At 34.3% G+C, this 26,957-nt stretch overlaps 2 protein-coding genes across 5 annotated transcripts; both read right to left on the reverse strand.

Annotated features, from left to right (window-relative positions):
* Positions 1–11,372: 11,372 nt before the first annotated feature.
* On the reverse strand, positions 11,373–14,442 carry LOC147383276 (BI1-like protein). Its single transcript, XM_086428737.1, has 4 exons — positions 14,145–14,442; positions 12,364–12,477; positions 12,069–12,226; positions 11,373–11,849 (listed from the first exon to the last, which is right to left on the reverse strand). Exons 1-4 carry the CDS (start codon positions 14,383–14,385, stop codon positions 11,637–11,639), a joined length of 726 nt encoding a protein of 241 aa, XP_086284863.1. The 5' UTR covers positions 14,386–14,442; the 3' UTR covers positions 11,373–11,636.
* Positions 14,443–18,947: 4,505 nt separating this feature from the next.
* Positions 18,948–24,447, reverse strand: LOC147383277 (sodium/hydrogen exchanger 1-like). Of its 4 annotated transcripts, XM_086428917.1 has the most exons (14): positions 24,168–24,445; positions 23,938–24,056; positions 23,508–23,605; positions 23,046–23,105; positions 22,909–22,955; positions 22,619–22,813; positions 22,441–22,487; positions 21,353–21,419; positions 21,007–21,107; positions 20,600–20,701; positions 19,823–19,961; positions 19,681–19,743; positions 19,517–19,600; positions 18,948–19,343 (listed from the first exon to the last, which is right to left on the reverse strand). In XM_086428917.1, the coding sequence occupies exons 1-14, from the start codon at positions 24,336–24,338 to the stop codon at positions 19,020–19,022; spliced, it is 1,617 nt and encodes a 538-aa protein (XP_086285043.1). In that variant the 5' UTR covers positions 24,339–24,445; the 3' UTR covers positions 18,948–19,019. The 4 variants fall into 4 exon arrangements, with proteins under 4 accessions (XP_086285043.1, XP_086285044.1, XP_086285045.1 ...); XM_086428918.1 differs by lacking the exon at positions 20,600–20,701; XM_086428919.1 differs by lacking the exon at positions 24,168–24,445 and having other exon boundaries at positions 23,508–23,598.
* Positions 24,448–26,957: the final 2,510 nt, after the last annotated feature.

Raw genomic sequence — 26,957 nt, forward strand, 5'->3', positions numbered from 1 at the left:
TTTTTGGTGAGGATGATCTCCTCATCATAGAGATCATCCTAAAAAAAAATGAACCCATTATGAAACTTCTAACCTCAGTTTACAAAATATGTTGGAGTTTCATCTTAGTCCATATATATATATATATATATATATATATATATCAAATATGGGTGCGGTTCAGCAACCCTAAAGTTTGCCAAACATTGTGTCAAACATGGGTTAGAAGTTTTGGAATGAGCTGATTTTTTGTGAGGATGATCTCTATGGTAAGGAGATCATCATCATCAAAAGTTAGCTCATTCTGAAACTTTTAACCTTAAGTTATAAGTTGAAGAATTGTGGATCATTCATTTTTTTTGTAAAACACTTTTGATGGGTTTATAAGTTTCAGAGTGGGCTGATTTTTGTGAGGATGATCTTTATGGTAATGAGATCATCTGCGTCAAAAATCAGTCCATTCTGAAAATTTTAACCCTAATTACAAAACGTATTGGATGAAGATAAAAGGTTTATCCGAGGGAGGCATAAAATGATTGATTTTGGGAATATATTCTTAAGAGAAAATAATGGGTTTTTTTTACTATAGTTGAAAATGAGATATTTGAGTCATTTTCAACTAATGTATTAGAGTAGGCCGAGGCTTGTCATCTATTTGAAAATAAGAGTTATCTCAAATGTTCACCAAAATGTGGAGGGATTTGTCTAAATCACGCCAATAAAAATGCATTTGAGGCTCTCTATAAAATTGACGGTTGAGATCGAAGAGTATGGGATCCAAAATGTAGGGATAAATAATAAACATGTAATATTCACCAAATAAATCATCTACATAGTGTGTAGGATGTTGTAGATCATATATCGTTTTAGCTTAGAAAAACATCTCTTAAAAAAATCTAAAATGTCCTTAACAAAAAATATAAATATAATCAACGTTAGGGGCAGTGGCCAAGACATACCTCCATGGGTCAAATGTCTAACCTATCACAAGTCAAACCTAGGTCTTATGTGTATCTCGAGATGAGATATTTTCTTTGTTGAATAAGAATAAATAAATGTGTAAAAAACATTATTAGAAGGAGAAAAAGTGCAGAATGACCGCTACCCTATAACAAAAGTACAAGGACTAGAAAAAACAATAAAAAAAAAAAAGAAAAGAAGAGAAGAATACAAGACACCCCTCAGAGCTCACACAACTCAACCCATGTGGCAATTTTTACTAACGCCACACCAACTGTGTACAATTTGTTAGGGATTTATATAGGAATTGGTGTGGCAATAGTAGCCCTCTTAAGATGATATAAATATCAATCTTAAATTTAATACACTAATTGAAATTTGTGATAGAGTTCTTCTATGGAGTACGATCGTCATTAGGCCTTCACCGTTGGTTACCTTGAGATTCGCACACGATTCCACTCCTTCTCATCTAAATAAAATACTTTAAAACTAAATAAATCAAACCGTTAGGAAATCTCAAGCATCTCGTGCGTTCATGGCTAAAAGTCAGCCAAGCTGAGCCAAGTGGAGCCCAATTTGTATAGGCAAGATTCTTGCTCTTTGTAGCAAAAAGTCAAGGGTGCACATGAAGGGCTGACGTTAAAAGACATGCTTGGATGGATGGAGAGTAGTCCACGTCTCAACCCAACCACTTAAAACAAATCCTAAGTTACTGACTGAGAATCTTACGTAAACACCTGTCATTGGTGACCTACACATTGTTATAATAGCCCTGGCTGTACTATAGTAACATATCATTTCAATCTCAGCCCTTGGATGAGGGATAAATTCGCATTTGATTAAAGTTGGAATTGGAATATGCTTTAGTTCCTCGTGCTCCCCACTAATTATTTGAACGGACTAGATTTCTTTGAAAATTAAAAAAAATTGGACCATTAAAAGTATGACAGTTGACTAGGATTTGGGGTGTCAATGGATACCTTATCTGATCAGAATCGAACTGAAACTAGAATCGATAGGATAGTCTTGGGTCCTTATTTATTAGAACCGATTAGAGTTAGGTCTCTTGAAATCGAAATCAAAATTAGAATCCAGAAAATGTTTTGATTCTGATTCCTACAAGAATCGAACTGAAACAAACCCATTGACACTCGCTAACTTGGATAAACAATAAAACATGAACGGATATCGCTAAATCATGTTAAAATAATTTATAATCAATTTTATTCAATCCAACCCTAAACTCGTTTTGACCTTCATCGATATCGTAATAAGACTAGACAAATTCAAGCTTGATAGGGGTTTAGGGTTGGGTTTGTGGCAAGTGCTTGATAGGGTGACGTAAACAATTTGTAGTTTTATGTGTAAGTGGTTATTCATTTATTTATTTTGTCAATCTCTTTTTATTATTAGATGACTTCAAGTAGGTTTATTTTATTTTATTTTATTTATTTTTCTTCTAAATTTGTTGGTAACTTGGCATCCTTTGATTAAGAAAGAGTGACTCATAAATAAAAGAGGCGTGATTTTCTGACTCTCCCTTTCACACATGGCACGAGTTAGCACCATAGATTTTTTACCCTTAGGATACACAGTTGTATTTTCCCATAAATATATAAAATTGTGTATCCCAAGAAAAATAATCTATGATTCTAGTACATGCCACTTTTAACTGTTGAAACCACAAAACATGATGGTTGAGATAAATTTACTTTAAAATTGGATTAAATTTTTTTTTTCCCCATTTTGCTTTTGATGATCATTTTTTGGGTATTTTAGAAATACCCCACTGAGAAATTCGTAATACTAGGTTTATCTCCTTGCAAAATGCAAGATTAAACTTATCCCCTTGAACGTAAGCTATAGTTGCATTTTCTTGATGATTTATCGGTGAAATTTTGAATTTTTTTTTTCTTTCAAAATACTCTTTAAATATTTAAATTACTGGTCAAATTTTTGAAAAGATCAAAATTTCACGGTTAAATCATCAAGAATAAGCAACGTTGACTTACGGTCAAGCGAGTAAATCTAATCTTACATTTTGAAAGGGGGTAACTCTAATATCACCAATTTTACAAGGTGGTGTTTCTGAAATACCTTTTTTTAAGTAACTCTTGTTAAGTGAACAGAGCTTGAATCCTGGCTTCACACACAACTTAACAGACCAACCAACTAAACTATTTAGGAAAAAGCCAACATTAGAGCAGGTTATTATAAGTTTTGAAAGTTGCTATTGGCACCCCAATTTCTTAACGTATTTATCACATCCTAATTAAAGATTAAAACACACCATTCCAACATTACAAAAGTCTTTGTTGATAAGAGGTTTATTTAGTGGCACAGTGCATGAAATCCATCAACTAAAAAATTAAGGAGAAAAAATATTGCCTGATATAATGAAGAAAGATATTTGATACATTTTGGTAGGGAACACTTATATAGTTATATTTATATATTTGATATAAGTGAAAAAGGATTTATGATTCTTATTCACTTTTATGTCAAGATGTGCCATATGATGTCCAATCTTGATGTCACTCCATCAATATTCTATATTTATTTATTCATCGCAACAATCGAAACATTGTTATTTTGAAGATAACGACCGTTATGTCTTTTTTTTTTTTTTAAGTTCGAATTATATCTTGAAATATATTTTTTATGAGAACATTCCTATCTATATACTTTCACTATGATAGCATTTCCGACAGGATTGTGAGCTTATTTTAGAAGAATATTGGATCGATAGATCCAACTAGGCTGAAAAAGATAATTGGGGTCCGTATCCAAGGCATCGGCCAATGTGGACCATATGATGGCAGACACAACCGACGAACCATCACCCTTTGGCATTGCCACTCGATCGTTGGTTCATGTAACACACAACAATCTTCTTTATGGTCGACCATACTATCCCAAGCACCAAAGGCCCTAATTTGAAGTCCAATTTGGTCATTGGAAATTGACGACCCGATGGCCCTTCCGGACCTAGCAAAAACTTTGCTAGCATCAATTTGGACTTATGAGACTCAACCCAATCGATCAAATCCATGAAATGGGCTTCATTATTGTCTTTGCAATTGCCTCATGAACTATCCCTGCAACTAGTCATATAATCAGTTGTGCCAGAATCAAAATCTAAGAAAGAATAGAGTTAGGAATAACACCTAAAAACACAGTAACAAAAGAGTTACCCTTTTATACTAAAGAATAAGACGGAGTTAAGGACAATTTTGGAGATTGAAACAATTTGTACAGGTGCTCTAATTGCTCCTTGGTAAAAGGGGCTGCATCCGAGTTGGTAGAAGGCTCTTGAGTATCTTCAGCAGTGGTTTGGTAGGCACGACCATCATGTTTGAATTTTGGCTTCCAATTTATTGGTTTACCATGAAGCTTCCAACACGTCTCCTTCGTATGCCACAATTTTTTGCAATATTCGCACCACGATTTCTTACGCCCGACATTGTCAGAATCAACACCTCTTGACACAAGAGCAGAGTTGTCAGGTTCCAAGTTGAAACCAGGTTCGGTGTTGTGCAACATGATTTTTCTCCTTTACTCCTCACGTCTAACTTTAGAGAAAACTTCCCGAATAGAGGGCAATGGCTTCCTACCGAAAATGCGACATCGGACCTCATCCAAACTTCAATTAAGGCCGACTAAAAATATGTAAATCCTGTCGTTTTCCTCTCTCTTCTTGTGGTGAGTGTAGTCGTTCGAATTCTCCTAAACATCATCATAACACTGATCAAGTTCCTACCATAACGTTATCAATTCGTTGTAATAAGTAATAACATCACGATCATTCTACTTGGATCTCCAGAGTCGAGTTTTTAACTCAAAAATTTGAGAAAAATTCTCCAGGTCTGAATAAAGATTTCGAACGACCTCTCAAACATCTTGAGCAGTGGGAAGAAATATGTGAGGTTTTCCAATGGTAGGTTCCATGGAATTGATGAGCCAAATAATAACAAGAGAATTCTTGGGATGCCATTTTTTTAGATTAGGGTCACTAGCAGCAAGTTTTGATATTTTGCCAGCCAAATGCCCAATTTTTCCTCTGCCTGGATTGCCAATTTTACGAACTGAGCCCACTCGAGATAGTTGTGCCCATTGAGTTCTGTAACCGTGAGATAAAGGGCTGAATTCTGGGAATAGTAATCAGCAGATACAGGCGTGGGAGGAATAGTGGGATTGGGCGGAATGGTTTCAGAAGTGCTAGAAAAGATGGTAGTATTTCTTTAGGCACTAGTCATCACCGACTTATATGACATCATCAGAAGAAGAAAGTAGAAAAAGAGCACGAGGCTTTGATATCATGAAGATTTTTTTAGAAGAAGAATTATTATTCTTATTGAATTTCAAGAGAACCCGATTACAAGATAAATAGTAGAGGAAAGCTACCAAATCAAGAAGGCCACAAAAAACAGCAAAACGAATCAAATCAAATCAGTAAATCTCTAGGTTATAAAACAAAAATTACTAAAATCTGAAATAGTAATTTTAGATTTTATTTGTAAAAATAGAATTTTCTAATTTATTCCCTAGAAATCTGACAAAACCCAATATAAAACCCACTTCAAATAATAAAAGATATGGCCTCGGGCCAAAACGGAATGAAAGTGCACGATCACCCCAAATATTTGGACAAGATTTTGATAAGGACTTTTAAGGCAAAATCTTCCATTGGAACACATGGGATAATCAAGATTGGGAGCAACAATGGAATTGCCGATCTAAGAAATCCTATTGACTGTCACATTGACCTAGTCTTCCTCTATGAGCTAATATTGATTTTAATTCACGTCCAATCAATTATTTAGTTCAGATGCCAAACTAGCTAGAATGGAAATTCAATTTTATAAAGATTTGAGATTATTACTATAATCACAAGAGGTACTGGATTTCATTTCCATTAAACTAAATTGTTATTATTATAACAAATAGTTTATGATAATTTCCTATGTCACTTCCCTAATGGCGTTGACATCCATTAATAATTCTCAAATATATGTTGGAGAAGGTGAGCAACATGTGATAGGTAATGGGAGAGGCTTGACTTTTGCCAAACACCGTTACTCATGTATGGGTGTCAATGGGTTGGTTCGATTACTTCCTTCCCGAGCAAGAATCACCTTAAATTTGACTCGTTCCAACAGGTTTATCGGCGTATTGGACAATAGATGATGGGAGAAAGACTTCACACCCTTCCGGATAGTAATGGGAAGTTTAGAATCATCGACCGCTGGATTGGAACCAGACTTGGGTTAAGAACTAAAGGACTCAGAATTCGAAGATGAAATGGGCTAAGTATGAGGTAACGGCTCGATGAGGACATTACCTGGAAGGTTTACGGATTTTGAGCAGTACAAAAGATTGGAAGACCTTTTCTTTCAAGTTGTCCTCTATTGCAAGTAGACAATATCAAATGGTACCAACTTTGAGGTTTTTTTCATGTTTCTTCTTTGTTAGTCGTTATAAGATCATGAACATTATGAGATGGCACTATAGGAAGACCTACCTTTTCAATATCTAAAAAACTCACCTCACTTTCTCCTGATATAATAAAGCTTAAGTTTTCAGCTTGAATAATTAAAGTTGGAGAATGATCAGTTTGCGAGTTTTCAGTTTGAAAAAAATATACAAAACAGCCGAGTCTTTGTTTTGGTCCCCCCCCCCCCCCCCCCCCTCTCTCTCTCTCTCTGAAGATGAGGCGTGAAATAGGGATGTAATTAAAAAAATGTAACATCCATGGTAACAAAAAAAATTTCGGAAACAGGTTCAAAATATTTATACCCCTTTTGAGTGGGAAGCATAACCAACAAGCACACACTTTTTGGCTCGGGATTCAAGTTTTCTTCAATTATGATTATGAATATGAACAAAAGCAGTACAATCAAATATCTTTAGTGATAAAGAAGAGGAAAGTCAATTTGTTGGATAAAACTTATGAAAGAAATCAAAAGGTGTTTCAAAGCTTAAAACCTTATTAGGCGTTTTATTTATGAGATATATAGCAGTATGAACAATTTCACCTCAAAGATATTTAGGTACCTGATTGGTAAAAAGCAATGCCTGAGCAATTTTCAATAAGTGTTTGTTTTTTCTTTCAGCAAAATCATTTTGTTGCGGAGTGTCGATACAAGAGTTTTGATGAACAATTCCCTTTCCAAGAAAAAATTGGCCCAAAATATTTTTGAAATATTCCTGACCATTATCACTTCGTAATATTTGAACATTTTTTTTTAAATTGTGTTTGTACTATGGTGTAAAAATTTTTGAAAATTGTTCCCACTTCAAATTTTTTCCTTCATTAAATAAACTCAACTTAATCTCGTGTGATCATCAATAAAGGTCACAAACCATTTTTTGTCAAAATACGTAGATGTTCTACATGGGCCTCATATATCACTATGAAGCACAATAAATGGTGTAGTTGGTTTGTAGGATTGGGTAAAAAATGATACATCTTGATGTTTAGCAAGTTGACAAACTTCACATTGAAGAGAAGATGAACTTTTATTCCTGAATAAATTGGGAAACAAGTATTTTAAATACTGAAAACTAGGATGGCCTAACTTATAATGCCATAACATAATATCATTATCTTTGAAAACATAAACAAAATTTAAGCAAGTAATTGGACATCATCTACTCAAATTAAGTCCATCGTCAAAATAATATATTCCATCTTTTTTCCTTAACACTACCAATCATCTTCCCCGTGATCAATTCCTAAAACTCACAATAAGAAGAGTAGAAATTAGTTTGACACTGATGGTTAGAGGTAATTTTATTGATCGACAACAAATTGCAAAATAAATTTGGAACGTGGAATACATCATGGAGGGTTAACAGCAGAGTAAGTTTGATAGTTCCTATCCCGACAATTACCGAGAGTGAACCATCTACAATTTTGACCTTTTTATTGCCTGCACAAGGACTGTAAGATGAAAACAATTTGGAGCAACCAATACGATTAGTTGCACCAGAATCAATTATCCAAGAAAGAATAGAGTTAGGGATAAAACCTAAAAACGCAGTAGCAAGAGAGTTACCCTTCTGTACTAAAGAACAAGACGGAGTTAAGGACTATTTTGGAGATTGAAACAATTTGTATAGGTGCTCTAATTACTCCTTGGTAAAAGGGACTGCATCCAAGTTGGTAGAAGGCTCATGAGTATCTTTAGCGGTGGTTTGGTAGGCATGACCGTTACATTTAGATTTTGGCTTCCAATTTGCTGGTTTACCATGAAGCTTCCAACATGTCTCCTTCGTATGCCACGGTTTCTTATGCCCATCGTTGTCAGAATCAACACCTCTTGATACAAGAGTAAAGTTGTCACGTTTCAAGTTGAAACCAGGTTCGGAGTTGTGCAACATGATTTTTCTCCTTTACTCATCACGTCTAACTTAAGAGAAAACTTCCTGAATATAAGGCAATGGCTTCCTACCGAGAATGCAACCTCGGACCTTGTCCAAACTCCGATTAAGGCCGGCTAAAACCATATAAACTCTGTCATTTTCCTTTCTCTTCTTGTGGCAAGTGTAGTTGTTCGAATTCTCTCAAACATCGTCATAACATCAATCAAGTTCCTGCTATAACGTTACCAATTTGTTGTAATAAGTAGTAACATCACGATCATTCTGCTTGGATCTCCAGAGTCAAATTTTCAACTCAAAAATTTGAGAAGAATTCTCTAGGTCCGAATAAAAATCTCGAACGGCCTCTCAAATATCTTGAGCAGTGGGAAGAAATAGGTGAGGTTTTTCAATGGCAAGTTCTATGGAATTGATGAGCCAAATAATAACAAGAGAGTTCTTGGACTGCCATTTTTTTAGATTGGGGTCAGCAGCAACAGGTTTCGATATTTCGCCAGTCAAATGCCCAATTTTTCCTCTGTCATCGATCACCAATTTTACGGACTGAGCCCACTCAAAATAGTTGTGCCCATTGAATTTTATAACTGTGAGATAAAATGCTGAATTCTAGGAATAATAATCAGCAGATACAGGCATGGGAGGAATAGTGGGATTAGACGAAATGGTTTCAGAAGTATTGGAAGAGACGACAGTATTTCTTTGGGCGCCGGTCATTGCCGACTTATACGATATTATCAGAAGAAGAAAGTAGAAAAAGAACACAATGTTCTGATACTATGAAGATTTTTTTAAAAGAAGAATTATTATTCTTATTGAATTTCAAAAGATATTATTATAAGATAAATAGTAGAGAAAAGCTACCAAATCAAGAAAACCACAAAAAACAGCAAAACGAATCAAATCAAATCAACAAATCTCTAGGCTAGAAAATAGAAATTACTAAAATTGGAAATAGTAATTTTAGATTTTATTTACAAAAATAGAATTTTCTAATTTATTCCTTAAAAATGTGACAAAACCAAATATAAAACCCACTCCAAATAATAAAAGAAGTGGCCTCAGGCCAAAATGGAATGAAAGTGCACGACCACCCCAAATATTTTGATAATGACTTTTGAGGCAAAATCTTCCATTGGAACACATGGGGGGATAATCAAGATTGGGAGCAACAATGGAATGGTCGATCTAAGAAATCCTATTGACTGTCACATTGACCTAGGTGGTGTTTGTTTGTGCTATTTTTCAGTGCTTATTGCTGAAAAAAATTAAATTCAACACTTTTGTCAAAATAGCACGTTTGTTTACTCGTGCTTATTGCTGAAAATAAGTGAAAAAAATTCAGCACTATTTTGACGCTGAAAAAAAGTGCTGAAGCGGTAAGCACTTCGCTTTTTTCAACACGGACAAGTATGCCCTTTGTTTTTTTGAGCATGGACAAGTATGCCCTTATTCTTAAAAGGATATTACCTCTTATATCCCATGGATAAGTATATAAACACCCCACAAATTAATAAACCGACACCATAGCTAAATTATTTTGTCTTATATGGGTTAAAAATTTTGGAATGAGTTGATTTTTGGTGATAATGATCTCTACAATGAGGAGATCATTCTTACAAAAATCAGCACATCTTGAAACTTTTAACCCTATCAAAACAAGTTCAAGAACCGTAAATTGTCCATTTTTTTTTTTTTTTGAAAACTATTTTTAACAAGTTAGAAGTTTCAAAATAAACTGATTTTGGTGAGGATGATCTCTAGACCATATAACTATCCTCACTAAAAATTTGGTCATTCCAAAAATTTTAATCCATATAAAACAAAACAAAAAATGGCTATAGTGTGGGTTGCCCTTATTAATTCATAGGGTGCTTTTTTAATTACACATCCTTCATTTCCATCGAAAATTATTCATCAAAAATTAAGTTCTTTTTAAAGTTGATTTCAAATTTTGGTGACTTGTATGACATTATTATTTTTAATTTGAAATTTGTGGGCTTTTATAAATAGAAATTATTATTTATAAATTGAAGATTTGAGTATTATTTATTATTTAAAAATAAATTGTATTTTAATTTTATAAGAAATAATATATTTTATTGTGTTTGATAAAAATAAACATTTAAAACATGCAAACAATGTATAATATGATTGTAAGGGTAACAAAGACAATTTATCAGTTTCAGCAATGTATAACAAACATGATTCAGCATCTAAACAAACAACTTTTTCAGCACTTAAATTCAGCGCTTATAAGTTTCAGCGCTTAATGCTATTCAGCACTTATTTTTTTCAGTTTAACAAACAACACCCTAGTCTTCCTCTATGAACTAATATTGATTTTAATTCATGTCCAATCAATTATTTAGTTCAGATGCCAAACTAGCTAAAATGGAAATTCATTTTTATAAAGATTTGAGATTATTACTATAATCACAAGCGGTACTGGATTTCATTTCCATTAAACTAAATTGTTAGACTTATTATAACAAATAATTTATGATAATTTCCTATGTCACTTCGCTAATGTCGTTGACATCCCTTAATAATTCTCATATATACGTTAGAGAAAGTGAGCATGTGACAGGTAATGGGAGAGGGACTTTTGCCAAACACCGTTACTCATGTATGGGTGTCAATGGGTTGGTTCAACTTCTACCTTCCCGAGCAAGAACCACCTTACATTTGACTCGTTCCAATAGGTGTATCGGCGTATTGGTTTAGGTTCTTAACATTTGGAATTAAAGCCAATCAGTCACCATTGTTTAGCAAGATGTAAGCTTCCTCTCTTTCAACACCATAGCAATGGTCCCATTTTTCATTTTTATTTTAGAAATGAATATGAATACTATTAATGGCCCCATTCCAATAGTCTATTAATGGTTCCAGCCATATCAATATGCTAAACTAAAGTTTCAGACAAACTATAGTGTTGTACTTCCATGCTTGAAACACTTTGTTTCACCTTTTGTGCCTGTCTTCTAGAACTACAAAAATAAAGTACCAGAAGTTCTTCAAAGAACATTTAAGTAACACAACCACCACTACCATAAGCCAAATAAGAAACTCTTCAATAAAGATTTTTGCCAAATCAGATTCAAATAAACAGAGAAGTAAGGACATGCACAAATTGAAGGCTCTAAGCAACAGGAAGGTGGGGCCTGAGTCAGTGCTATTGACTTGATAAGAATTTATAAGCCAAAGTAAAAGATAGTGCTTCTTAGTTACACAATAATGATAAATGAGACAGAATACCAACTGCTCTCATCAGGGAACCCCATGCGAGGTTGGTAAGACAACCATATGATGATGACCTACCCTTCGGACTGCATACCCCTCAACACCCGCAAGATGGAGAGGAACAAGTTGAGAATGTCTAGATAGAGAACGACAGATGCCCATATGTACTCGTCATATGTGAAGCGCTTAATCAGGTTGTCTGTGTCGTAAACAAGATATGCTGAGAAAATCAAGGCACCAAGACCACCAAAGATGGCAACTGACGTGGGCCCAAGTGGGAAAAACATCTGTTTCATTTATATATATATATATATATATCAAAAAATTAATACAGGTTAGACTTGTGGGTCTGATGATGTGTAATATGCTGTACACATCCAATGCCAGCCAAATAAGTTGAAAATTTAATTTAACAAGATAATGCACATAATAGTGTCTCATACGTGTGTACGCATGGAGAGAACACAAGGGCTTTTAATTCAAACTAAAGAAATGAGAAAATTTACCTGAATAAAACTAGTAAGGATGAGGATAATGAGACTGGTAAACAAGATAGGTCCAAGATAGCTAAAGTCCTTGCCCTTCTTTGAAGCCCAGAAAGTGTATCCAGTCAGGGAAAAGACCACGGCTGATGTTAGAATCAATGCTTCAAGTACTATTCTTCCTGCGAGTACACCCAATAATACAAAAGAATCAAAACATAATTTTCCAATTTAAAATAAACAATTACAATGGTGGGAATAATGTAACACCTAAAAAAACATCATCAATTGGTATAAGAAGGAGAGAATATTTACTGACCTTCGGTGTTTGCACAAGCGACGCCGACGGTAACGCTCAAGCATGCAGTGAAGAGTCCAAGGAATATGAAGTTCAATGGATGCTTTTGATGATAAATATACAATGGCCACATCACTGCATGAAGTTTTAAGGTTTGTCAGTAACATGCAACTGCCAATTAGATATTCAAAATGACAAATTAATGAATTTATGTAACAAGATCGTGGCAATTGTTTTCTCTGCAAGGGCACAACAAATATACGTCATGTCAAATGGGATTAATGAAGATTCAATTAAAAAAACCTACACAATTGTACACGACCAAACTAATCATTGTTAGGCAAGGAACAACCAGAGGACTACTAATTCCCCACAAAACAAATGAGGATGGCAACTCAATACCACTTCTACAAGTTTACAGCTTAATGCTACAGAGGCCTGACTGGTTCCTACGTGTGGAGTGGGCTTCTCTGAAACCACGTCAACCCAAGGATGCCTTACTGTTAATTACTTAGGTATCTTACAATCATACGGTTGACATGGAGGTCCAAAAAATTCAGGTTCATTCATGAGCCAGAACCGAGCAGATCTTGAAAGAACAACATTTCCTACCAAGTTGGAACAAAAAACTCAGGAAGCAAATATTGACAAAACCAAGCAATCACTGTAAATTACTATGTAATATAATCATACCATGGAAAATTCATAAATTTAATGTCCAGCCACTAGATTGGTGGGAATTGAAATATTGAATTGTTGGGGAAAGTGTGTGGTATGTTGAATTGTTGATAGGACGCCACAGGAAGGATTCATTGATTATCCCATTGTCATTCGCAAGGTTTCAAATATTGAATCGGTTGAATATTTTGGTTAATGTAAAAAAATTAATACAGTATTAGCTGATAGATTCCCCAAACATTCAATGTTTTGGGGTCAATGTTTTGTTCTCAACCGATATTGATACGTATCGGCCGATACATTCTGATATTGTAAAGCATGGTCATTCATGGGAGTCCTACACTCCTACCAAATTCAAAAAATGATTCAAAACATATAAGCCCCCCCACCGCACACGCCCTCACTGAAGACACAAAGAAATATTGATTACGGCACAATATCACATTGTGTGAAAAAAAGAATGGTCAAAAGTGGTAAACTATAATATAAATAAACGAAATTCAACAAAAAAATATCATAACACATAATATAAAAAATTACTTCAGCAGATTAAATAAGAAAACGAGTAGAGCCTACTGATCTTCATTGATATGGGATTCAAAAATTATTTGTGAAAATCTTAATATCCACAATTCAACAACAAATGAACATAAAATTGAGACAATAAAACAGAAGTAATCCATCAACAGCTCAAGAAAAAAAAATAGCCCATTTGTTGCAATTGGCAGCAACAATTCACCTACCCAATCAAAGTCCAAAACAAAAATAACTAAATAAAAATTCAACCAGAAAAATAAATATTTAAAATAAAAACAATAAAGCCCAAAGTACTCATAAAAAAAGAAGAAGAAGAAAACCCGGATCAGAATTCAATCGAATCAACATCAAACAAATAAATAAAAATATATAAGTAAAGAAATAAACCATTAATTCATGAAACCCTAGGTTAGATTTTGTCCTAAAAACAACCCATCAACACAAATTGTAATTAAACACAAAATAAAGCAACCCCATAAATTCCAGGTCAAATTCAACCCAACAAGAACACCAAAACCCCAAATTCAAATCAAATAAAAAAGATCGGAAAAACATCGAAATAAGGGATGAAGAAATCGAAGACGTACAAATCAAGGGCAAGATCGCAAAGAGCAACAAGAGTCCAGAGTTTCCCCTGAGAAGATTGTTGAGAGGAGAGTACAAGACCGTCGCAGAGGAGACGACCGTCGTGAGAAGGATCTGGGCAGAGAGGATACCGTACACCTTCCTAATGAAACCCCATCGAAGCTCGTTCTCTCCATAACTCAGGCCTGGATACAGAGTCCCCTCCTCTAAGTCTCCTTTGCTTACGCTCGTGAATCCGTACATCTTCTCTCTCCTCTCTCTCTCTCTGCGTCTCAGGAAAACAGCGGTAGTTGAAGAAAGATAGATGGGAGAGAATATTTGTAAAAGATTGATTAAATTACCAAAATGACCATTGCAGATGGAGAAAGGGTCAGGGGTATTTTGGTCAAATTAAACTTTAGTGGATTGTCGTCTGTAATTCCAACACCATCAACCGTGTAGAATTGAATTGCGTTAAAAAATAATAAGGTTCGAGTATGGTTTTAGGTATTTTGGGTCGAAGTAAGATCTGGATCTGGTTTACAAAAAGAAACTTTTAAATTTGAATCTAGATCTACCATGATCTGATTTGGATCCAACCCATTTTATGACCTAGACAAAATTTCTGTTAATGACTTATGCTACATTGACGATAGGGCTGTCAATGGACCAGATTTGATCCTAAATTCAATCCAACCCATTTTACCAAACTCATGTTTTGGAATCTAATAAAGGTTTGATACGACAAGACATTAGATCCGACCCAATTGTTTTTGTAATTGATTGTGGGTCCACCATTATTTGAGTATATTCCTGAGATTACTTCATACTGAAGAAATGCTCTTTGTTATTTGACTTCTTGGGGTTGACTTTTGGTCTACACGTTTTGATGGTGTGGTCAAAATGGGCCTAACGAATCAAGCAAACTTTCTTTCCTAACGATCTTATGAACTTCGTCAATTGAAAATGTTACATTATAAATTTAATAGAATTTTAATTAAAGATAATAGAGGTTTTATACATATTTCTCAATGATATTTTTTATTTATAATTTTCTTTTATGTATCTAATTTAATTACTTCATTTCATCGTTATATTGACACTTTTATTGATGAACAATTGTTTAATGGTTTCAATTCAAGTCACTTGGCGTTACGATCGTACTGTCTTAGAGTCTAATTGTGGATTGTGACATCATGGCTCATGATGATTTATATGCATATTGCAACATGTCTTGGATTATTGGTAGTTCGTCAGATCAAGTACTTTTTAAGTACAATTTTTATATGTGTTCACTTTGTTTATATGCCTTTGTCTAGTCGATATTTGAAAGGTTAGAAGAGATACGTTGTCTAATCTCAAGCCTAAGTGCCACCCTAGGTATCTTCGTGGCATCAGGATCCGGGTTGTATGATTTTGAATTGGATCATTTGAATGTTACCAATCGGTACAAATTTATCTTCTACAAATATGATTTGGATCAACCACGCCTTGATCCGATGAGATCTATATCTTCAGGATTCTACCAACTCGCACTCAAATAAATCACTAAATTCCTGGTTAAATTTTAAAATAATTCAACAGATTTATGCATATTTTATTTATGTGCCAAATTACAAGTCTAAGGGGTGCAATTATGTAATTGTGTTCCCATTGTTTCTTGGGAGGAGAAGAGGAAGTTGACAAAGCAATTGGGATTTGGGAACTAGTTTTCCTAGCATTTTCAGCGAGGTGATGATAATGAAATTTAAAAATCCAATTTTTACTTATTACACTCCAATTAAAAATAAAGAAAATAAGTGAATGCTTGAGAATAAATAAAAGTTGGAATATCAATAGAAATTCTCTTTCATTTTTTACTAAATTATTATTTTTTGAGTTTAGGATTTTATATGACCTTAATCATAATTGTAAGAGTGTTATAATGTTTTGTTATGTTGAGATTATACTTTGAGTCACACCTTTGGATTGTTTAAAGCGTGTGTTTTAATCTTTAATTGAGGTGTGATAAATAATTAAGAAATTGAGATGTAATAAGTAAAATTTTGGGTGCTAATAGCAGCTCTCGATTTAAAACGCAAATGGAAAAAAAAAAAAATTTTGATTTTCCACTCGTTTTGAGGTGGGTATTTGAAATTACTAAAATGACCTTGAAAGTTACTTCGCATAAGTGTGGCTCTAAATTTTTATTAAGGGCATGATACTGACCCCACAACAACAAGACTATGAAGACGTCAGGTCAATGCACATGTGTGATTACTTCAATGCTTTCTTATACAAATACTTTATATGTATTGACGTACAGATCTGAACAACCACCTTCAGATATAAGCAAGGATAGGTTGCCCAAAGTTGAACCAATCATGGTTTTTAAACTCGTCTGAGACCGAGACGTATAGCCAGAGTTAACTCGGTATCGAAGCTGAACAAAACCGACTCACAAAGTCATTTTTTGACCGAGATTTTGGACTCACTTTCAATTTTTTGATTTGTTGAATGAGACGTCTCAAACGTATCGGAAAACTCGTCCGAGACGACTCGGTATCAAGCCTGGACGAGATGAGATGCGAAACCAAGTTTAAAAACCATGGAACCAATCAAAAGGTTATAAATATATATATATATATATATATATATATATATATATAGGGGGCGGTTCAAGGGACGTATGTAAAAACAATGGTTTTTCAAAATATGGGTTAGAGGTTTTGGATTGAGCTGATTTTTTGCGAAGATGGTCATTATGATGAGAAGACCATGCTCACAAAAAATCAGCTCAATCTGAAACTTCTAAATCCATCAAAACTGATTTACAAATTATTGATAAAAATTGATAAAAAATCAATGGTCCACATTCTAAGTCACTTTTAATGGGGTTAGAAGTTTCAGAAAGGACTGATTTTTTTTTTTCCGAATGATCTTGCCATCATAGAGATTATCCTCACAAAAAATCAGTTCAATCCGAGACTTCTAACGCATATTTTGAAAATTTGTTAATGTTACATTGTTTTTACATATGTTTTTTCATATGTCCCTTGATCCATGTATATAAATATAAATATATATATATATGATTCATCGAAAGGCCCCTTAAATAATTTTGGAGTATTTAATCAGTTCTATTTGTTAAAAAGTTTGAAATATAAACTGGGCAGTGGGCCCTTTTCTAATCAAATTCTTTCCATTCTTCTTGTGAATCAAGATGTCAATCAATCCCTTAATTGGAGATCAATATATTCTATTTTTCTAATTAATTGGTTGTAATTTTTCTATTTTTTACTATGTAATAATGTAAGATACCAAAAATAGTTTTGCAATATTTTTTATAAATAAATGATTGGGATGATCACAATGATTCACCCATCAAATACCATATTTTTACTTTCTTTTCATGGTATCAGAGCCATTCTGATCATCTTAGCCAGATTCCCAAGAATTAGATTGGCAACTTGATTGAGAAGATGAATGGAAAGAATTTGAAAGATTTCTTTCCTTTAATATGCCCCACAAGTTGATGCTGCTGGTGGCATCAACTTGTCCTTCAAGCTGTGAAATCGGGCAGATGTGAGTCCTTTGGTGAAGAGATCGGCAGTTTGATGTTCCGTAGTAAGAAAATATATACGTAAATCACCACTGCCAACACGTTCACGAACAAAATGATAATCATTTTGAATATGTTTTGTGTGGTGATGGAGAATGGGATTAGCTGCCATGTAAGTAGCACTAACATTATCACATACAATTCGAGGGACGTACGTAATAGAAATTCCAATATCGAATAAAAGATACATAACCACAAGATATCAGTGGCATTGTGGCAAGAGCCAAGTTGTTGTCTGTCAACACAATGTCATCGACATTAAGAAGAAGGATCATCAAGTTACCATGATTTTGATACACAAACATAGATGAATCACTCGACTACATTGAAAGTTATAGTCCAAAAGATAAGAACTAAAACGTTGAAACCATGCACGAGATGCTTGTTTCAAGCCATAAAGAGGTTGTGTAAACGACAAACAAACCCTTTCGGTTGTACCATATAGACTTCTTCTTGAAGAAGTCTATGAAGGAACACATTCTTGATGTCCAACTGTTGAATGAACCAATTCTTAACAACAACAACAACAACAACAACAACAGAGAGAACTGTTTTTTATAGTCACTGGCTTGATTTCCGGACTAAACGTTTATAATAATCAAGATCGGCTTATTAGGTGTAGCCCTTAGCTATATCATTCAATGGTTCCACCTACACATTGCTTAATTTTATAAACCCATCTACACCCAATGATGTTCATATGGGATTGAGGGTGAACAAGGGACCAAGTCTGATTTTTTATGAGTGCATTGAATTCATCAGTCATAGCATCAAGTCTCTTAGGATCTTCAGCGGCTTGAGTATAGCAACTGGGCTCAATTGGTGTGTGTTGAACTTTGATTTAATATGGTTTGTCTAAATGTTCTCTCAATGATGGATTTGAAGGTCATATGTGATTTTATTTACTAGTAGTTCTGTTTTTTTTATATCTTTTTTTAAATTAAATTTATTTGCTAATCAAAATGAAATTATGGTTATTCAACAAGTCCAACCCGACCAAACCAACCAAAATTATCTAAACTTGGGCTAACCCAATTTTATAATATCAAGCTCGGGTTGAGCTTGGTTTACTGAGCTTAGGCCCGATGGTCAGGTTGAGGGTTATGCTACTTGGGTTGAGCCTGGGTTTACCCTCCAAGATAATGTTGTTGCACCCAACATAAATAGAAATATTGAAAACTAATTGAAGAGTAGTTTTGAATTTTTACCAACCCTTAGAAGAATCAGAATAAAATATGTTTAATCTGATGCAACAAATAAGTATACAATGACATGGATAGTTTTGAATTTTTTTAATTCAAGAAGGTTCATCTTCAGCACCAGTTGGTGAACCTGGAATAAATGGTACGAAACCTTGCCCACCAAATACTGGTCTCATGTATCTATCATCGAACTTCCTCCAGAAGTAGTGAACAGTTGATGTGGGATATTTTATGAGCAAACTTAAGTTACTTCTCTTGGGTTGTGACCGAGAATTGCCTTCTTCACTAGGTCCTCCATTTTCAAGAAACAAGAATCGTATGTCTTCTAAGGTTTGGGATTCAGATGCATCAGAATTTGCTGCGTCGGAGTTTCGAAAAAGCAAAGCTCCAATAAGAGGCTTTGTTATTGACCCAAAAACCTGCATTATAGAATACTTTGATCATTAATTTTTTTGTCCCGAGAATCTTATTAGAAACTCCGTGAAATATAGTCTTACGTAAACATTTTAGTTAGTCTATTAATGGTTTAGACATATATGCTTAAAGAGAAACTTCACTTAATACTATAAACAAAACACATGTGCAAACATACCACAGTACTGAAGAGCACAACGATTATGACACTTGTGATTGTAATTGCACAATCTTGCGATGAAGTGGAGCGGGATATCGTAAACTGAAATAGTAGATTCTTAGAATTTCCCAACAACCCAATCATCTCAAATTCTTTAAGGTTTTGGATGTCTTAAGATTTACCTGATTATAAGATAAAGCAATAGTAACTGCACCCCTCATTAGACCTGCCCACCAAATTATAAACTGAAATTTAAAATAGTAAGAAGGGTTGAGACTGTAAATGCTCGACTATGGTTTATTCTAGGGTGACCACATATATTACCTGTTGACGAAACTCGATCTTTGTACTGGTTCTGTTTCTAAACCAATTTCCAATATGTGCGAGAGGGAACACAAATGCAGCCCTTCCCACCAAAACCAGAGCAAATAATGTCGAACTAAAAGCAACCGAAGTTCGTAGACTGGTATAGAAGGATGGCACATAAGTTAGAAAGTTATGCCTTATTATCTTCTACTTACTTATGCATTGGAAGTATGATAATGTTATCCAACCCTTTTGACACAAAAATGCCAATTTTGTGTGTGTATTTGTGTGCTTGTTGAGGAATCCAATAAATAGAAACAAATATATTTATGTCTGTATATATTACCGACATGGATACACACACCCATATGTGCGCGCACGCACACACGCACACACACAAAACATTTGCAGGCCCAAAAATCCCACGTTCTTGTCACCTCAACATTCTCCCATGTTGAAGGTCTCAACCTAATAGCTCTCTACAATTTACAATAAGTAGTAGTGTGCAATTATCAGATAGACTTTCTGGATCATTGTTCAAGACATCTCTCTTTGAGATGCGTGAGGCTTATGCCTTGAAGCAAGGGATGGTATCCTGGCCTCATGGGTAAAGCTTAGATTGGTCTATAAAAGGCTTATGTCACACCCAATTGAGGCTTAATCCTCGAGGCATGAAGGTAGAAGAGGCTTAGGCCTTGACTCTTAAGGCACAAATCGAAAACAGAAAACTGTAAATTCTTTTAAAACCAACTATTCGCTTACAAATAGAAAACAGAAAACTTGGTGCATCCATACCTTGTGTTGTTTGCTTTCCATTTGCCAATGTCTAAGGCATCCATACCAACATAGAGGAATATAAAAGTTTCTGCAATAAATGATATTGTTGCAAATGCATGCCTGCAAGCATCACAACCATTGAAGAACTAAAAGCTTATCACCACAATTCAACTGCATTTGTGTGACTATAAGGTTTTCAAGTGAACTTAGTTTTGAATTAATGAACTAAAAAGGACCTATATATATTTTTCAGAACTAGATCAAAGATTCTAAACTGTACCTCGGGATAAACTACAAGCAAAACAAAGCAACAAGTTAAAGGAAAAAAAAATAGGTAATATTCTAGCAATGATTGATGCTATAAGTACAAATTATCCTCAACAGAGAAATGATGAGAAACAACACGTTGAGGAATTTGATCTTACTTGGTTGTTATCCGTGAGCTTTCAGTAACATTGTGCCATGTATAGTGTGACATAACAATGCCACAAAAGAAAACTGTTAAAATCCCACTGAGAGATAAGAGCTACAAGGGAAAAACAAAAACCATTAATCTAGTACCGTGGATCATTACATGAACATGTAGTAAACAAACTGATGCAATAATTTACTATAGAGACACTATGTCACGATGGTTGCATAAAGAAAGTAAATTGTGGTTTTAGATTCACAGAGGCCATAAATAATTCCCACACAGGAAACCTACGGCAAAGATTTTTTAATTTTTAATTTTTAATTTTTCTTTTCATTACTATTGCAAGTCTTTGGTACCTCGGCCACCATGTATGACAAATAAGCCAAAAGCATCATGATTGCAATTTCACGATCTGTGGAATGCCTGAAGATAGAGAGGAACAATTATGTTAGATTAAACCAAGACTGACATAGACATGTGTGAATTAGATCAAACCAAAAATGTAAGTTTTGTAATACATAGCCATCATGGGAATAAAAATTGAACATTCAAAGCACTTCGTAATAACTTAGCATTGATTTTCAAAGTTTGCAACTAATTGGTTTTGGGATCAAGTAAATCCAATCTTATTGATATTAGCTTTATGAGATTTAGTGAATCTTTTTGCAATTCTGTGTTCACTTATCATCATACTTCTAGGGGATTGACTTCCAATGAAAATTTGTACATCTTCCAAATTATAAATGTCCTTTCACTTCCTTTTACTTCATCCTTGAAGTGAGAGGAATTAAAGTACATTTGGTTATGAGTCGTGCTAATATGACGCCCCCCTCTGACACACGCCCCCATCACAGAACCGTAGATCATTTGCATCGGGATACACAAGAAAAACATTTATGGTTATGCATATCACGAGGAAAATGATCTATGGTTCTGGGATGGGTGTAGGGGGAGCGTTAGAAAATCATTACACTTTGGCTATTTTGAAGAAAAAAACAAACCAGTTCATTTATTTATTTTTTTGATACTTTCAATCAAGTGTTCTTTAGTTTGTATGCATTCCTTTTTGAGTATCAGAGTTCTTGAACCAGTTTTCCTCTTAAATGTTCTAATTGATTTGCCCGCATCAGTTTTCGTTTTCATTTTTAAGCCATCCCAACAAGATTAATAATTTAACCAAGTAAGAATCATCGAAGCCATGTTTTGAATCCTTGAAGTCCCTTGCAATCATGGGTTTAGACACCTTGCTATGAGTTCATGTCCACATATTCAATTAGAGTACAAGCTAATTAGTTTATTTCTATAGAAACAATTATAATTAAAAAAAAAAATTCTGCACTTAACATGGTGCTTAAGAGTAAAGAAACAAAAATCGACAAGCACGTGTAAAAGGAGAAGAACCAACATGATAACTTGAAACAAAATGCTAACAAATCCAAAATACCTTCCAAAGTGTAGTGTCTTTATGACATAGGCACTAATAAGTCCTACCTGAAATGTGCCCAAAAAAAAAAAAAAAACACTTAAGGCCTCGAATGATTAAAAAACAAATCGAAGACATCATTGATATAAAGTTTTGAAACCTATCGTGTACTTAAAACGCCAGAGAACTTCAAACTTACCGCTATACCAAGTAGAGTACTCGTGCAGAAGAGGTAAAGAAAGATCCCGAATAGTTTTAAGGCTGTGACGGCGTTGATATTGCTTAAGTCAAGTGATTGGACAGCATTGAAAAGTACAATAGAGGTAGCATCATTCACTACTCCCTCTCCGAATACAAGACTATAAAGTAAGGGTGTTTGATCTTGATTGAGGACCTTTAACACAAAGAAGATATAGACATTAATGACATGGATCAATAATTTCATAGGAAGTCAATTTATGTTTCAGATTTATATCTTGTTAGAAGAACCTGCAATGTGCAAACCGAATCCGTGGCTGAAAATATGGCCCCAATAGCTGCAAATATACTAGTTCAAATTCTCAATATTTAGAGTTGCAAAAATACAAGCAAAGTTGAAAATTGAACAAAACTTGATTAATAGTCACCCAAATAATCTTGAACCTTCAAGGATTTTATGCCAATCCTCTTAAATAGAAAAAATGCACCTATAGAAATTCCAAGGAAGCCATTGAAAATGTTAGACTCCACAGAGATGACCTTAAATCTAGTTTAACCCTAGAATTCAATTTCATACTTTTATATTGCAAAAGAGAACAAATTTGCTTAGAGTTTTGATCTCAAACTACCTAATGAATTAAAAATAGAAATGAAAAATGAGTAATGATTTTCTAACTCCCCCACATAACATGGGATGTGCCAGAACCATATATTTTCTTTCATCGGGATACACAAATGCACAGATTTATGGGGATGTGCAGTTGCATCCCGAGGCATAAAGTCTATGGTTCTAGCACATGCCACATCAGGAGAGTGTTTTGAGTATGCCATGTGGGGGAGTCAGATTATCACAACTCGTGAAAAATACATGAGGATATGACGGCACTCACCTAGAGAAATGATGATAAAAGATATCAGTGTGCCAACAACTCCAAATAACAATATCATTGAGAAGTTGTGAAAAAATTGCTTTTTCTTGACCTGAAAACTATAAAAACAAGTTTCAAAATTTCAAGTATCCAAAAATGTTGGATGATGCATTTAAGAACAAATTTATATTAGAAATGACATAAAAGTAGTATCTCAAGATGATCTCACCTCCATAACTGCAACATAATTCAACAAATAGAAGACAAAAGTGATGAAAATACATAATTTAGACTTCAATGCCAGTACAATCTTACAAATAGTTTCAAAAAACCATCTTCCTGATCTGTTTCGCCCCTTAGAAACGCCAATTAAGCATGCAACCTCATAGACTAGAACCCTATAAATCTCAAAACCAGAAATGGATCTCAATTTTGCAAAATAACGACTTACCCAGCATTGAAAATGATTGGAGGGAGCATATAAGTGAAGAACAAGTCCTCGTTGAAAACAAGAATGTGTGAATTATGGCCTTTACTCACCACCAAAACCACCACTCCAGAGCATAAACCCTAAAACAATGCAAATAGTATTCTAATTCTCAAATTAGTCTATCAAACAATGAAAATTATCTAAAAAAGGTACTTAATTTGAATTGATGGATGGAAACCAAAGGGATTAACCAGGATAAGAGCCGTGATGGATTCGTTAGCCCATCGGTGCTCTTCGAGTAGATGACCGATCACAATACAGGCACAGAGAAGAGTTGAGAACAAGGTTATGGGGACAACAGTTCTGGTGCTGAATGAATTGAGATTCGACGATAAAACGGATAATGGGATGGAAACCAACATACTTTGTTCTGTGAATCCAAATTTGCAAATGTGGGTCTGAGAGATGAGATCAGAATAAGATCATTTGAAGAAGAAGAGATTGAATGGTTCTACTTCTCTGTTTATCAAAAATTTGATTTTTTTTTTTTTTTGCTTTGTATGGGAAAGGGAGAATGGTGGTTGGTGGTATGGCTGTTAGTTGGCGCTTAGAAGTTTAAATGTTTGGGTTCGTTTAATATTTGCCCTTCAAAAATCAGTTAAATTACATTTAAGGCCATCTTGTTTCAAGAATCACTAAAAAATTTTGCTGGTCAAAGAGAATTTTGAGGTGATTTTAGGAGATGTAAATGGGTTTTGGTGAATACTTGAGATTGCCAAGCACTAACATACCCCTTGACCTTGGTCTTTTATGAGAGAGTAAAGAAAATTATTAAGAGAAACCCTTTCCTTTAATTCCTTACTATGTATAGTGGGAAAAAGACATTAATAAGCCTTATCCACCATCAAAAAGACCTCGAGTTTTGTTATTAATCTCAGATATTTGGTTTGCGCATCTCAAGGTCTTTTATGGTGGATGAGGCTTACTAAGGCATTTTATTCCTCACTATCATAGTAAGACTAGAAGGACACAATTATCAAAATATCCTTATCAAAATGCCTTATTTTTCTCCCAATGTCTGTTTCAATTTCAATCCCTTTAATCTTAGGGGAAATTCTTTTTTTCCGATCTCCAACCTTTTGCCAAAAATCCTTTTTTTATTTTTTTTTAATCTAAAATTTATCGACTTTGACATCTCAAAAATCTTATTTTGTTCTTGAGGTTTGAAGATTCAAAGATGATGGAATTTTGATGCTGAAGATGAAGGTAGCAATATTTATCCTCTAGGTTGAACATGAAGGATTTTGTGGAGAAAATTCAATTGTTTTTTGTTTGTGTTTGATGATGAGGGCTTTGAAGCTAGTTTTTGGTCAGTCTTGTATACAAGATTAGGGTCAAGGTTGTCATGAGTTTGAAAACACAAAACCTCAAATATTCACCAATCACTTTGGTTGAGTCTAATCCCACGGTAGCACACATTGCCCCCTCGAAAATCCTATGCACAATTGGTTGAGTCGAAGGTTAACTAAACCTTGGAGGATGGCCCCAAGGAATTCATTGCTTCGTAGGGTTTTGAACACTCGAACTACTCTTCCTAAGAGGCTTATCAAGGCTCGGCTTGCCTTGCCACTAGATCAACCCCATGAGGTTGAGTTAACAATCAATATAAAAATACATCACCTCATAACATCTTTAAGTACTATTAGAATAATGATGAATGAACACAGTAAATTATATGCGATCTGTACGAGGTTGATGTGGCAAAGGCACAGAACCACAGATATTTTTCCTTGTGTATCTCAAAGAAAAAGATCTATGGTTCTGTGCCCTTCCCACGTCAACTTTCTATGATTTACTGTGTGCATTCATCACGACACATACTATTATAATGTGAGGAGTAAGACTTGGTTGACACCAAAATTTGAAAGACAAAAAATATTTACATTTAATCTTAATTATTTTTATGAATATAGCAAAACTAGACCTGAACAGATCTTTCCTATTATAATGAAAGAAGGTGAAGTAGAAGTGGTTTGACACAAAATTTGAGTGGCCTTAGATGCCCTCACTTTCATATTTAAATTTAATATAATCAAGTTCATTTTCGTTAAAACCAAGAAAATTGCAACTCATGGCTATATAATCATACTTGGTTTCTAAATTCACAATTTCTTCTTTTACTATGTAATCTTCAAAAATCTCGTAATCAATAATTTAAATTACAAATTAACCATTTTAATACATGAGCGTTTACACATGCCACCTTTCAGTTTTCAATAATAAAAAGCATGACTTTAAACAAAGTTAAATTAAGAAACAAAATCTCCAGTATAAGATCATGAATCTTGGCCCAACCCCTCTCGGTAGATCTACATAGGTAGTACAAGACAATTGATGTTTATTTAGAATTGAACTTTGGGGTCTTTTCTTTTTTATTTAAATTTTTTGTGTGTCAAAATCAAATGGTTGTACAACCACTAACATAGTTTGCCTTCCAACTTGAAGATATCAACTTGGCCAAGTTGATAAAAGCACGTGGAGTGTTGATCCCATGATCTAGGTTTAAATTTAGTTGAACCTGCTTTCGACCACTAACCACCTTGCAAGCCAAGTCCAAAAAAAAAAACTTGGCCTTCCATCCTTATGAAAAACCAGTTATGACTAATTATCCTTCAATTAAATGAGATTTTTTTAATATAAAAAAGTCAATTTAAGATTTCACAAAGTCTCAAGTGACTAACGACATCAAATTATAGTTTTGTAAATTGGGGATGGTCAATACAAGTGGGTGCAGGGGGAATTCATATAATTGGTCTAGAATTGACTTTTTTGCAAGTAAAACATTTTTTTCTACAAAAACTTATATCTTCATACAATACGTAGTCTTATTGTGTATATTTTTACATTGTGTTTGGGTTGCGAGAAATGTAGAGAAGAGAAAATAAATGAGTTTCTTTACATTGTTCTTGTTTGATTGTTAAGTAGGGGAGAAAAGAGGAAAAAAAAAATGTGAGTTTTCTTTATCTAAAAAAATAGAGAGA

This window comes from Akebia trifoliata, chromosome 16 (assembly GCF_017979445.1).
Source record: "Akebia trifoliata isolate Shusen 1 chromosome 16, ASM1797944v1, whole genome shotgun sequence".
NCBI classification, from domain to species: Eukaryota; Viridiplantae; Streptophyta; class Magnoliopsida; order Ranunculales; family Lardizabalaceae; genus Akebia; species Akebia trifoliata.